The following is a 15,501-nucleotide window of genomic DNA, read 5'->3' as shown; positions in this document are numbered from 1 at the left end:
GCCTCAGTATTAGCTCATTCCTCGTCAAAGAAGACTCTACAAACCAGGACACCTCTCGTGGTGATAGTAGAATAGACTTAGTCCATTTCCCCTTTTCTAATGATGCCCTATGGTGAAAATCTATCCACATACTATGGCACAATAATATATTCTTTTTGGATATACCATACAACTATTATTGCATTGCATTATTTTCTTCTTCTTCTTATTTTGCTCTTTTGTCTTTGGAGTTTGGCCAGGAACAATTTAATCTTCGCAATATCATTTTATTACTAAGAACAATTTTGCAGAGCTGCACTAATTCTTCTATAATCCAAACCCATCAAGCTTTAGATGATTTGCTACAGTTTGTTTATAGGTGCCTCATTATAAACTCTGATAACGTAATGTTCACCAAATAGTTTATAGATCTCGTGATTATAGCGACGTCACCAGATATCATCCTTGAAGATTGATCCAAAGATGTTTCTCTAGATAATGCTCAAACGCTAGTAGCTTCTAGGAAGCACTGACAGTTAAAGACCATTATTATCTCCGATCCGTAGGCAGTACTACACTACTTGTCTCAACAGTGTTTTATATAGTCTGACTTTTGTATTTCTTGATAGATATCTTATAGTGACCATTGTGTTACCGTATATTTTACTATATACATACAATTCAGTAAGAAGCAATATTAGGTTTCGTAACGTAGATATATATAGTAGGTATATTTAATATATATAAACATATAATATATATCAAGGAATTGTCAATACAGAATGCAGTGATTATTTTTTATCTTTTAATCTAGTGATGTCACACTATTTGTTTAAAAAAATATTTGATAAATGCATGAAGAAAAAAAGTATAAACGAAAGTGAACAAGAAATGTGTTTGATTATTATATAGTACTACTTGTTGAATAGCAAAGTTACAGGCAAACTATAAGTTGGTCATTTCTTTTAATACCTATTATCGTCTTGATTTTTTTTTCTATAACACTAGTTCAAACGAGGTAAAATGAGTGACAAAATAGTATTGTATAATACTAATGCGATAACCAACTGTCTCCTCTTCTGTCCACTGCCCATTTGCTCATTTTCTGCCAATTATCGTCGAAAATTATCGATTTTAAATAATTTAAATATCTCGGAAACCGTTGGGAATTCGACAAATTTTTGTAGAAACAATTTTATAGGAAATTTAATTAGCTCTAAGTAAAAAACCAAAAAATGGGACCTTTTGACCCCCTTCCCACCTCTAGCTCACATCCCAGGGGTAGGGACTTTTTTTATGTTTATTTACTAACTACTCTTAACAAAGTCCTGAAGTCAAAAATTCTCGTATATTTCATGTACTCTACAATAGGTATATTCTTTGACTGGACTATATGTATTGAAAATAATTTAAGGTTGTACCATCGTTTAAAAATATGGCCTTTGTATTAAATACTATTCTTCTTTTTTCAGAGTTCACCATAAATTCACAGAGACTGATGCTGATCCCCACAATGCCAAAAGAGGTTTCTTCTTCTCTCACATCGGCTGGTTGATGCTTAGAAAACACAATGATGTCTTCGTCAAGGGAGCTTCCGTTGACATGGCTGACTTGGAAAAAGATCCCATCGTCATGTTCCAGAAAAAGTAAATAGCATTTGTTCAATAATCATATTTCATTATATACTATGAGGCATGAGCACAAACGTATTTCGAATGAAAATACAAATATTATTTAAAAAAAAAAAAATGTAGGTATTTAATATACTCGTACTATAATACTCAATCCAGGATGAGATATAGCTGGAATATATTATTTGCTTCCCTGTTTCGACATTTCTTTCGTACAGTGAACAATATAAATTTAGCATAGTACCACATTGTACGTATCTAGTATCAACATTTTATCAATACGTTGTTATATTTTACAAGCGTGGGTGACATTTTAATACCTATTACCGGTTAATATTTTTGATTTATATTGTTCTTAATCGGTGATTTGATAATGACATCAATTAAAAAAAAACATAGTGTCAATAATACATACTGTCGAATAAAATCTTCTTATCAACGTGTTAAAACTGTGAACTAATGAGCCCATCCTGTTTTTAACCGCACTTCAACTGCAACGACTTCCGGTTATCGACGAGTTGTCCTGACTGTGAGCCCCCCCTATTTAGTTAATCGCACTTCGACTACAGTGACTTCCGGTTATTGACTAGATCTTCTTGTCGGACAGTAGTTAAATTATGTGATTCACTAGTAGTTCATGAATGGAGTATACCTACGTCATATAACTTTTTGCACTTTTTACTATACTGATACGCCTCTTTGGCTGTCTCGCATAAAATTATTAGAACAAATGATATTCACTTGCATTAATATAGTATGTAGTAACAATTAAATAAATAGATAATATACGCAGAAGAAGTATTTTTAGAATATATTACATAATTTTCATTCAGTGTGTGAGTGTGCGTTCATTTTCATTCATTGTGTGAGTTTCCATTTTCATTACATAATTTGCATTCGGAGTGCAAAGTTATGAAGTGTATACTCTACATACGTCAAAGATACGTATGTATAACGTTACATAGTACGTCAAACAGCATGTCCAATTTAGCTATCTTAATTTTTACGGTGTTTATACTATAACGCCCCCTTCAAAATGGACCCAATCAAGGAAACGTTGGCCTTCTTTGATGCGTATTGAAATACCGATTCTCGATAGACAGTAAATATTTGCTGATCAACACAAACGTCGCCCTCTTCACAATAGTGAACAACACGTGACTACATACATTTATCCGATTTGAGCCATTATGTGGATTCAACATAACAAATTAAACTCTAAAAAAACTAAAAAATAGTGAATCATGATTTTACACTAATATAATATTTATAAATTATTCTTATATACATATACATTTGGCAAAGTCCTTGTAAGTCAGTGATTCTCAATGTTTTTTTTTTGTTTCAAATTGGTAAACATTTAGAAAATTCCTGCCCTTCTGAAAAATATTACGTTCGACGGCAATAAATTATAAAATATACATGTAAAATAGTACGGTTCATATTTTATAATAATTCCTACCTCATATATTGCTTCAGGCTTTCACTGTCATTTATTAATGTATTTGATTTTTGGGGCTGTAACCGTGTATTTTTTTTTTAAATAACCTTTGTAACGAGGACGAAATGTCGAAGAAAAAAGGAAGAACAATCCACAGAGAGCCTTAAAACCAAATAGAATACTTTCTACCTAATTAAAGAAAATATATTGCCCATTTGTATTTTGATTCAAATAATTCGTAACTCTAAATACGAAAATGATAATCGTTTGCATATTACATTTTTCTAACTGGTTACAAGCAAAACTTGTTATACAAAAGTTTTTTTAACGTGTTCGTATAATTGTTTTTTTAAATGCACTATTGCACAATCTTAGAACATCTGAGACAGGTGCTGGCTTAGAATTAGAGCTCTAAGCGGACGAATCAGGTCCGGGTCTTTAATAAATTTAGTCGATTAAGTAGGTAAATTGGCATGTTAACTCCTTAGAAATGTATATGGAGCTCCACAAAGTTGTTACTTGTTGTATTAAAAGTTTATTTAGCAGGAATTGGGTCCTCAAATACACATTAAAAAACAAGATGATTTTTTTTAACCAGTAGCGTGATCGAATCCGCAATCCACGGTTAAAATAATATGTATATATTTTACATTCGTCACTGTACAGGCCAATTAGCGTAACCTTCAAATATCAAATTGTTCAGGAAGTGAAAAAAACTGTGGGCATTGGATTCACTTATTATTTTATATAATATTTATTTATTATTTTACACATAATATTTTTACAAATTGAATGGCTTACTCTGTGTGTACCCTGTGGCTTACGTTTAGAGAGGGTAACAGCATCTGGCTGGAATATTTTTGTCAAGTTACAAAAGGCTTAAAAATAGTTTGGAATTATTTTGATATGAAATATTTTTTTGGGATTTATGATACTTGGCCAATTCGTGTATGAGTATGCAATAAGTCCATTACAATCTAAATGTCACTTTGGTGAAAAGTAAGGGTTACGGCAATCGGCCTATATAGTGACGATATAATAAATAAAAAATAATTACATGTGATAAGTTTGTTCGGTCTTTATTTCGTATATCAATATAACTTCTGTAACTTTTATGTAGAGTTTACATTATAAACAAATGCAAGTCATAAAGTTAAACTACCGCTGATCTACACAGATAATTCTATTGATAAAATAATAACGTTGTATTGTTTCCAGAACTTATTTGGTGCTGATGCCCCTGCTATGTTTCGTCGTGCCAACTTGGATCCCAGTCAAGCTGTGGGGAGAGAACGTGTGGGTTTCCTGGTACGTCGCCAGTGTCTGGAGGTTCACCGTTTCCCTCAACTTCACGTGGCTGGTGAATAGCGCTGCTCACATCTGGGGAAACCGACCTTACGATAAGTACGTACAATTTTTATTTGTATCAAATACGTTGAATAAATCCTTATCTAAATGATGATGGTAAGAATTGCAAGATTCATTTCTTGCCAACAATACATCTATAGGCGAACTCTAAATATATGTAATGTGAAAGGAAAGGTAGAAAAAACTACCAATAGCGTATTGTAGCCATTAGAATATTATATAGACGGTTAACTTACGGTACTATAAACATACTACATAAGAGTGAAGTTCTATAGTTTTGACAGAAAATATAACGTACTTAAAGCAACACTGAGAGAGAAAAAACGATACAATAGACTTCACGTAAGAGCAGTCAATAATAATAATGATAACAATATTTTAATTATTACCCTCTGTAGTTTGTGTGTAGTAGTAGAAATTGCAATCTGCACAATTTTAAAGTTAATTTATTCAACATACATAATTTGAAAACATCTCATGCATATACATACCTAAGTATAAGAAAAAATCTTTTTGTAGAAAAAAAATACGACACCATTCGCGCCAGTGTGCTTTTGCAATTAAACTACGTGCATCCTACTTTATTATTACAGTATTTTCAATAGATAGAATGTTAAATTCTCAAATCTTATGTCTTATTCGTTGAATATTTGTTAATTTATTCCACTATAAAATCACCTGGTTACGTTAAGCGAATGAAACACAATAGTAATTCTTATAACAACGTTTTGGTGGAAATGAGAAAGAACATATAACATGTTGTTACACACTGATTATATAAATATTTTAAAGAGTTTACGGTAAGTGAGCTAAAAATGTTCAATGTTGTGTTATTTGGCATTTAAAATATTATCAAATAAATGCTCCTTTTCGTAGAAAATGAAATGTCAATTAGCAAAATCTCCAAAAATGTATCAGGGTTACATCCCGCGTGATAAACCATTTTTTATTTTCACGTGCTCTCATGTATCTTTGATTTTCGTGGTTTAGAATGGTGCTACAGATAACAGGAAATTAACATAACGTTTTTGTCAGTTGTCAGTTATTGAATATATTGATTGTTATAGCACATGAGCTGACGTTACGTGATGGTAATGTGTTTCTAGCATAATCCGTAAATACAATAGAAAAAGTTAGAGGGAGCGTCGGTTGCTAAAACAAGTTGGAAGTGGGTTGACGAATTGTGAATTATGTAATTAATTATCTGTATACACAATCCGTGTTTTCATAGTATTATAAAAGTGTTGACCAATCTGCAAAAGACTACTAATAATAAAATTATTGTGAAATGATTTAGGCAAATATTGTGTCCACACAATCATAAAGTGACGTATGTGCTGCGACATTCGCCATTGCACAATGCACCAAATCGTATGCGAGATATATGGGCATGCTGATGACGATGCTCGGACAGTAGAAATTTATAATTTTTCTTCCAAAACTAGGCCAAGGTACTCATAGATTACGATTTTATATTGGTTTTCCTTAGTTTTTTTTAATCGCGCGGATACTGGTCATATTGAGATCCTCGGAATTTGACGCGATTTAAAATAGGTTTTGTATAATAAAAGATTTATTTAAATTTTTTGATTATCACAGATATTAAATAGTTACAAGATAAAAAGAACTTTTTATATAAAACGTTTTTAAATTTTCTGTTGAATCATATAAACTTGACTTGACTAGCTTAAACGATCAAAAAAAAATGTACTTGATAGAAATATTGAAATGTCATTTTGACATTTAGCAACCAATAATAGTGTTTTACTTTTTCGGGATTTCTTCCGAAATAACTTTTCATACAAAACAGAATTAACTGAAAATGAATTCAATTCTACTTAAAGATAGCTAAAAGTATTAAAAGAATGCATTGGAATCGTGTTCTGATATATTCTAAAAGTTTCAAATATCTAGCTAGTCGGGAAGTTAGTTAAAAATCGATTGCAAGATTTGTACTGGATAAACAACCACCGGACAAACAAGAATACGACCTAATAAAAACGTTGTAAAAAAGGGAGTATTTTCATGTATTATGTTTATTTACAGATATTCCTATTTTGTAATTAAAAATTTTGACTTAATTCTCGATGATAGTACATTTTCAAAACAATTGAATGTATAATTTGATGTCATTGCTTATGTGTCGGGTGGAAAAGCTAAATTTTATTACCTATTACCTATACCTATAATTTACTACCAAATAGCATGTCATATACCACATCAGTTTACTACGATATAAATCAGAATAAGGCAGATAGTATATTTAATATTGGAAGTAAATATTATTCTGATTTTGTGATAGAAATTTTTTGTAAGAGTTTTATAATATTAATCATAATAGAATAAAAATTTTGGACAATTCGTGAGAATCATAATATGCATATTATTTATGTTATTATTATTGGTGATTCTTTAACATTTTAATCATTAAAACGTTAAAGCAGTGTTTCCCAACCTTATTTCTGCCAAGCCCCACTTCAACGCTTCAAAATACGCCAACACCCCTATCAAAATTTTATAGTTACCTAATTCTAAAAAAATAATGAATTACTTCAAATAAAAAATGCACATAGGCAATACTATTTATAATTCAACTTTCATAAGTAAATATGTATATTACGTTACATGTATAACTCGGAAGAAAATTAATGCAATCCTTGTGCTATGCTTCGTCTTCAAATGATTTTCAACATAATCTTTTTGCCCCCCAAAACATTAAAATTGCCCCCGGTGAGGCGTACGCCCCACGTTGGGAATCACTGTTTTAGTGTAATTGAATTAGTAGTTATAGACACATCGATATTCCATACGTTAGCGAATTCCCATTTCTGCACTATGCATCTATTCAATATACAAGACGATTTTGGGCCGCTATCGGCAGCTATCGAGGTTAGTTTTAATATTTTTGTATCAATTAATTATTACAATAAGTTTATTGTAATTGTTACAATAAGTGCTATGTTTTAACAGCACCTCTCTTGGGTGTATTTTGAGTGTTTAGTTGGCTAATTTGTTGTAACAATTATAATACTTCGATATAAACATATGAAAAACTATCCTCCATAGCTGCCGATAGCAGTCTTGTGTATAGAATAGATGCGTTGATCTGATTATTCAAAGAGACGTCACTAAAATTAACATCATATTATATTATTTGGATTGTAAAAAAACCTATAATTATATTATATTATTCCGTCCAGTTTTTATCTAGGTCATCCCTTAATATAACGGTTCGATTCATTTTGACTGTCTAGAGTCTAGACTATAGAGTTGTTCCACGTTAAATATTGCTTTTGGCCTGGAATTGTTGAACAGTTATAGCTCATGATCTTTAAATTAACACACACCAGGTGTGTGTTCTATACCTCGAGGCATTTGTTTTGAGAAAACAATAATAGATTAATCGAAAAAAAAACCCGTTCATAAGTGAACTAGTCCAACGAATCAATTTACGATTTTCTTCCGAGCGATGATTTGTAATACTGCTATCCCGATGCGCAATTGTATTAGTAGTGAACATGTTTATGTAAAATAAACTTCTTTTTTATTAGGGATCCGTCTTCGATTAAAGCATTGCAACCATATCGAAATACACATTCTTTTCAATTCCCATCCGCAAGAAGGCTTAGCATAGACACAACCACATGCTGCATTACTTATATTTCTTAGTCAGGTCGCATATAAAAAACTCGTATCAACTACAACATTTTTTGATCAATCATCAAATTTGTCGATGTGATTCTGTTGTTATTAACAAAACGTATCGACTTTGGAAAAGAAAAAGGGCGTAATCCACACGAATAAAATTTTACAGGAGCCACAAAAACGTTTTTGTTAGGGTTTTCGGTCAAAGTTAAAATACAAAATAAGCATAACCTTGAAGTGCATGATAATTAATAATTTGTTTTTTATATTCATGATCTCATATTAATTATTGAGTTAAAAAAACCAACAAAAATTATGGTTAAGTCGTTTTCCTACGTCACTTCCTCCTTTTTTTAATCGCTAGCTTAATTAAGATAATAAATCGGCATTTGCAGCTTACATCCTTTGGACACAGCGTGTATTTGGTCGTGTACAATGTTATTATGCAATAAAAACTGAGGGTTACGCCCTTTTTAAATTCTAAAGTCGATATACAACTTAATATAATGCTGGTCTTACTTTTTTGCTAGAAAAGTAACAAATAAAATTTCATTCGACATTAGGCACAGGTAGAATAGCAAAATGTCGCATCGGCGCATGTGCAGAATCTGTTTTTTTCATTCGCTTCGACTGGCCGCGTAATGTCACCGTCCCGCTATAGTCTTGAGAAGACAGTTGAAATATTGAAGATGGTTTTGATTTTTGAACATATCCCAGTCGAGACGATCTTCTCTATGCGATCAGGCTAATGGTACTTGTGTGTAGTATTTGCACTTGGTGAGGAAGTCGATACATCCGTAGAGAGTCGTTTTAACCGCTGTCCAATATATTTTATTGTGGTCACAACTTCCAGACCACGGAGCAACTTATATCCGAATTACCCCACAGAAGTAATTATTACAATAACAATTATTGACCTCGCGCCTTTGAATAGACAAGCCCGGGTCATTATGATAAATAGAGAAAGCACGTCATCAGGTAGGCACCCTTCCTAAATAACCATAATATTATCAAAAACCATTTTTAGTCACGTTGACACTGTCTATAACCCCAAATTGCATGGTTGCGACATACTGATTACATCTGGTGAAATTATTATATTTTGAAATCTTTACATACATATTATGAATAGTTTCAAAACCACACCTTAACTTTCCTTTACATTCTTTCCTTATTATATCGCCCCGAACGTTGAATCAATCTGCCCTCAATTTGTTCTTGCATGGAGAATTGAAATCATACTTTATTGCTCAAAATGTATCCAAATTGTGTAGCTTGCCTACGCATGATGACAGCTGATTGTTTATCTTGATTTATCTGATCGGTTTAACATGGAATCTTCATTGGTGATCAGACCAGAATAAATAAAGCCATCTATTGAAAGTATTTTAGTTTGTTGATAGAAATTTCATTCAACTTTCAGCATGGTAAGCACATGTACCATGTACTATTTTATCGCTCAAAAACAATGTTTTTCATGTCAGATCTAGCGTTTAATTTATCTTAAGTCATCTAGCTTTAAAAACACATCTAGTACCTATATAACGTTAAATTTATCTTTTTTCATATCACTGGTAGCTTAAAATTTTTCATAAAGAAACTCAAACTAATAAAAACGTACCTATTATCTTTTTGCGTAGTTTACCGTGGATTTCTCCAATATAACATTTATTCCTGCCGAACAGGTTTTCCGTCTGGTATATTTTTGTCAGCGACATTTAGCAAAATTTTGTAGACGCCAACAGGTTCAACGAATTTTTTGATATCGGAAAAGATTATTAATTTCTAACTGTTTTAAGTGCAGTATTTGCAATATACAAGGAATATTTTCCGGCTCTTCCTTTGCTATACGCAATGCCTCTACCACTCTAATTTTTATATGCACAGGGTCAAGGTCGCACGGAGATAAGAGGTCATATTCCCGTGCGACTTTACCTCACATTATTACTTCCGCAGTGGTTCTTCCACTTTAACCCGCTCCCCACCTTTAACCAGCAGCATTTGCGTCACATCATTCAGTGACTGGCCGTTGTAATGAGCGGAGGCTCTAATCAACATAAAAACTTTTATTCGTAAATTCATTCCTCATCTTTGCTAGTAAAATATATGTTAATTAATAAACGGAGTTGGTCCTCAGAATAACCCACTATATTAATGAATCATCAACACGATGAAGGTTAAAAGTGACGTAGCGTATTCATAAATTTAAAACAAACAAGTATCGGCCATTGGTGAATTTATTATTAGCGGAAAAATATTTATATATTTAAATACTTCCGAGGTTACACCTTAGAAATTTATTTTTGTGGGGTCATTGGAAATCCTTGAAAACTTTCAAGTAATATTTTTATATTTGCCATAAACAAGGGTCGTCAACTTTTGTAGCAACTGTAAAAACTAATTCCATAACCAATCGAAGTATGTTTTCATTTTTAATAATATTATTGTTGTTTCATTTTCAACTTTGAGTTTCAGTTGAAATCTTTCTGAGGCGGACGAAACCGGTCCTAATTTATTGATTAAAAGTGGAATAAATACTACAAAAAAATGCTTTTTATTAAATTAAACAACATTACAATGCAGTTCCACCATGAATTGACAGTTAACAAAATAAAAGAAATTTAATAATATTAGATAGTTGTTAATTATGTCGGTATATGGACATCATTTGATGAATGTGCAGAAATTTATAAATTTAAAATTCAAATAAACAAAACAAAAAAAAACGAATTCAAAATATGTCTCCAGAGAATTTTGGAGTTCTTTAGTGATGTAGAAGGTATAATGACAACAATTCAGAAATACTTATCGTCATTGAAAACATTGAAGGTCAGAGTTGACGATGGCGTTTACCTACTCGATGGTCTGATCAAGGAAGCTACGTATATAATACTTATTTACGTAATATGCTAATTCTACTGAATACATTCACGATGTTAAATAATGGGGAGTATGACAATAAATTAAAACAAAGAAAAACTTTAGTGCATGGTCTTTTATATAACATCGTTTCAATTATCAATATATTATTATAGATATAGACCATCATAAATCGTCAGGTGTTCGAATTTAGAACTAAGCTCATCCCAGTATAACAAGTATTGAATGCTATGTAACATGTTAGCGTGTGGCGCCCTCACTAAGAGGACAACTTATACTGGTGGATCTAAAGCACTTCAATTTATTATTACAACGTTTTTATTAGGTCGTATTCTTATTGATCCGGTGGTTGTTTATCCAGTACAAATCTTGCATTAGATTTTTAACTAACTTTCCGACTAGCTAGACATTTGAAACTTTCAGAATATATCAGAACACGATGCCAATGCATTTTTTTAATACTTTAAGCCATCTTTAAGTAGAATTAATTTAATTTTCAGTTAATTCTGTTTTCTATGAAAAGTTTTTTTGAAAGAAATCCGTAATCCAATTCACTATTATTGGTTGCTAGGGGACTGGGGTCCTAGCAACTAAATTATTAATATATACATGCGTTACTATGGAAATCAATACGAAATGTCAAAATGACATTTTAGTATTATTTCTATCAAGTACAATTTTTTTTGATCGTTTAAGCCAGTCAAGTCAAATCTATATGATTCAACAGAAAATTTAAAAACGTTGTATATAAAAAGTTCTTTTTATGTTGTGATTATTATAATAATAGCAGCCCAATTATACCACCCCCTACCCTATATGAAAAAAACATTATGTTAAGAATATGTATTTGGTAGGGAGTTTAAAATTAGGATAAAGGTGAAATATTATTATTATTATTATAAATTACTATTATAACTAATTTGTAAATAAATCAATACAATTTAGCTTTCCCGTTCCATATATAAGCAATGCCAGAAAATGTTACATACATTTAATTTTGAAATCCTCAGTCATCGAGTATTACATAGAAAAAAAGTACCTATTTCAAATGTTATAAGTAGGGAGCGGATTTATATGCATGCACGTATGCACTTGAAATCAATAAAATATGCACTAAAACCGAAGAAATATGCAGTTAAAAATTGACATTTTTTGTGGGAAAAAATTGTAAATACCCACTTTACCCAATATTACTGACAAAAAATCGAATAACTAGTTAATAATTTTCAACATAATACGATACCAGAACAAAAAAACACAAACATTGAATATAAAGTTAATCAATTACAATTATAAAAATAGTTTTTTCACAAGTACAAATATTTGAATAATAAATGCAATGTAAATCAAACATAACTTTAAAAACAAAAACGACACACTTAACTATTCCTAAATAAGTACTATTTTCTGTTTTTTGCCCGAAAAAAAAAAGTACTTATAATATTTTTGCTCTGGCATTAAATTTTTCCGCATATGTATCTGTCAGCATTTTATGTATATATTATGCGGAAAACGACCTTTCAACATCCACATAAGTGATTGGGCAAACTTTAAATAAAAGTGCCCGAGTTAACTTCACTTTTTCTGATAAATCCACAGCTCGGAGATGGCATTAAAAATGCAAGTGCATCTAAACTATTTACCTTCCTAACTTAGTTATATTTCGATAAAATAATTAAAAAAAACTAAAATTATAAATTCAAAAGCTCTAAAATATGCACTATTGTCTCAAATATGCTCCAACGTCTCAAATATGCATTTTATTTAATTTTATCAAAATTTTATTTTTGGATAATGTGTCTTTCAAAACAGATTTCTGTACAACTCTCATAGCTGTGCATACACCCTAACAAAACATGCATTAGCATATAAATCCGGGCCCTAGTTATAAGTATATAAATATATAAACATATATCTTAAAACACCCTTAACGATTTTAATATATATAACGATTGTTCATTTATATCAGCCTAAACATTACAATATAATTCTTTATATTTCACGAGTATGTTCATTGATATTGTTGTTATATTTTATTTTTTATTTTTGCAGGAATATTGGAGCCACAGACAACGTTGGAGTAGCAATTATGGCCATGGGTGAAGGATGGCACAACTATCACCATGTCTTCCCATGGGACTACAAAGCGGCTGAGCTCGGAGACTATGGTTCAAACTTGAGCACCGGATTTATCGATCTCTGCGCTTGGTTAGGTAAGGATCCTGTATAATATTTTTTTTATAGACTTAAGTTATATAAATCACCATTAGATGTGTCAATAAATATTTTTTTTGAACATAAATAGTTTGAAAATACCTCAAATATATACCGACTAGAAAATATCTGAAAAAAATTAAGAACATTCACTGAACTCGTGTCAACGTGCTTTACTAATTGAGTCACGTGCGCCCTCTCTATTTACAACAAAATTGACTAAAACTATTTACATCTTGAAGCACAAATTTCTTAATCTGTTTGTATGTATCAGATGAGTGTTTCAATTTATGACATTATTTGAATTCGGTATAAATAATTTGGAAAATGATTGATAATAACAATATTCAATTATAATTTAGATGACTTTCGTGTACTTATATTACAATATTTTACTATAAACAACTGATAGGATGAAAGGAAAACGGTTTTCCGTCACGTAAAATGAAATTCAGACAGTAGACAACTAAGTATATTAATACTTTCTTCGAGACAAAATCAATGAAGTGTGAAACCATACTAAGATTATTATAGATGTTGTGGTGATGTTTACGAATATATTATAATAGAAAGAGAATAATGTATTAATTAATGCAATTTATTATTCTACCAAGCAAATTATTCCCTTAAGTATAGGTATATTATGTAACATTTAAAAAAAATGTACACACAAATCTTATTCAAACCATTTAAAACATATTATACTAATATCTACAACGCTATTCGGTCAGGTTTATGTGTAGATATGTAAAGATATTCAGGCATATTAACACTAAATTTCCAGCTGCGCATCTATTCTATACACAAGACTGTATCAGCCGCTATAGGCGGCTATCGAGGGTAGTTTTCATATTTTTGTATTGAGTTATTATAATTTTTACAATATGTTGGTTGTAATTGTTACAGTAAGTACTATGCGTTAACAGCATCTCTCTTGGCTGTGTTAACTTTTAGAGCGAGATAGACAGTTTTGATTGTTTAGACGGCTAACTTATTGTAACAATTATAATACACCAATACAAAAATATAAAAGACCACCCTTGATAGCCGCCGATAGCAGTTTTGTATATATAATAGGTGCGCTGGTTCCCGTATACCCAGATGTTTGAAATTCGGTACACATGTGTAAATTTGGCGAAAATATTTTCTATTAAAAATTGGGTATGTATAAATACAACGACCTTTAAGAAAATCAACTTTTTGCTAGTCTATATAAATTGGATGATTTGCTGATTTTTGAAGAAATGGAATTCATAGATTGCATTATGGATGTTTTGATCTTGCGCGTGTAGCTAAGGGTGGGTATGCGACACCTATCAAAATAATAAAAAGCCAACCCAGTGTTGGTCCATCACCATCTTTCGCGCCTTCTGCCATGTGAGAACTGTAGTACGTAGGTAGCTTTTGTAAGATCACTTTCAGGGAGAGGGAGCTTTAGAGCAGGCTAGCTGATATTATAATATAGTGATTTGAAATACAAATTTCAAAAAAAAAATGCAATTTCGATCCATCCACGACGAGTTTACAAAACTGAGAGCAACTGTCGAATCTCTAGAGATTGTTTTTTTTAAGTGGAATATTATTCAGTAATCATTATGAACGTCAGTTGCATTAATGGCTCAATTCCTGTTGATTTGGTTAGCAATCAAACGCCATCTTCAACAGGTAGTGAGAGGCGTCAGTTTGTCATCGTTTGGTTAAAATGGAATGTTCAATAATGCAATAAACGTTCTCAAAATATGCAGTTTTATTTTGAAATGTAGTAATTATGGATTAAAAGTTTTCTTTTAAATATGATAGTCGTCCTGATCAACTATTTATTTTGTAAAAGCTATATTGGCATTCAGATGAAATATAACAGTCATTGAGAAACGATTGTTAAAAATTTCACCGGTTTTAGAACCGGTTGTTTTGTTGTTTATATCGAGACAATACCTACAACACATCGTCAAAATCATCGATAAAAAATAAATTTTACAGAACAGACAAAATAAGCACAACATGAAGTGTCTAAATTGTTTTAACTAAATAACATGTAGCGGAGGGCTCGTCATTATCGAGGGTTTTAATAGGTCCTAAATTATTATTATATTTTTTTTCTCTTACTGATTATTTGTAATTTTTATTCTAAATGTCATGTTGTGAAAGTCCTGAATTGATAATTTGTTATGTACTCAACGTGTATTTTTCAAATTAATAAATATGTTGGACTAATGGTCTTATTATGTAATATAGCAGATCTCCGTAATTAAATATATCCCAATTTTGGTGGTATATAGAACATTGAGGATTTTACTTTAGTATGCGGTGATCTAGTATATAAACAAAGCATTTGGACAAAAT

The 15,501-nt window shown here is 31.2% G+C and overlaps 1 protein-coding gene across 1 annotated transcript in view; it reads left to right on the top strand.

Annotated features, from left to right (window-relative positions):
* The window catches only part of LOC147078300 (acyl-CoA Delta-9 desaturase-like), a 95,346-nt gene that overhangs the window by 77,636 nt on the left and 2,209 nt on the right, over positions 1-15,501 (top strand). Inside the window, exons 5-7 of the mRNA XM_085958305.1 lie at positions 1,452-1,625; positions 4,270-4,455; positions 12,997-13,157. Coding sequence (XP_085814431.1) covers positions 1,452-1,625; positions 4,270-4,455; positions 12,997-13,157 — 521 coding nt within the window. The remainder of the gene's footprint in view (positions 1-1,451; positions 1,626-4,269; positions 4,456-12,996; positions 13,158-15,501) is intronic.

This window comes from Rhyacophila brunnea, unplaced genomic scaffold (assembly GCF_057557595.1).
Source record: "Rhyacophila brunnea isolate RB1 unplaced genomic scaffold, BYU_Rbru_1.0 scaffold_11, whole genome shotgun sequence".
In the NCBI taxonomy this organism is placed as follows: domain Eukaryota; kingdom Metazoa; phylum Arthropoda; class Insecta; order Trichoptera; family Rhyacophilidae; genus Rhyacophila; species Rhyacophila brunnea.
This window is presented reverse-complemented; position numbering and strand designations above follow the sequence as displayed.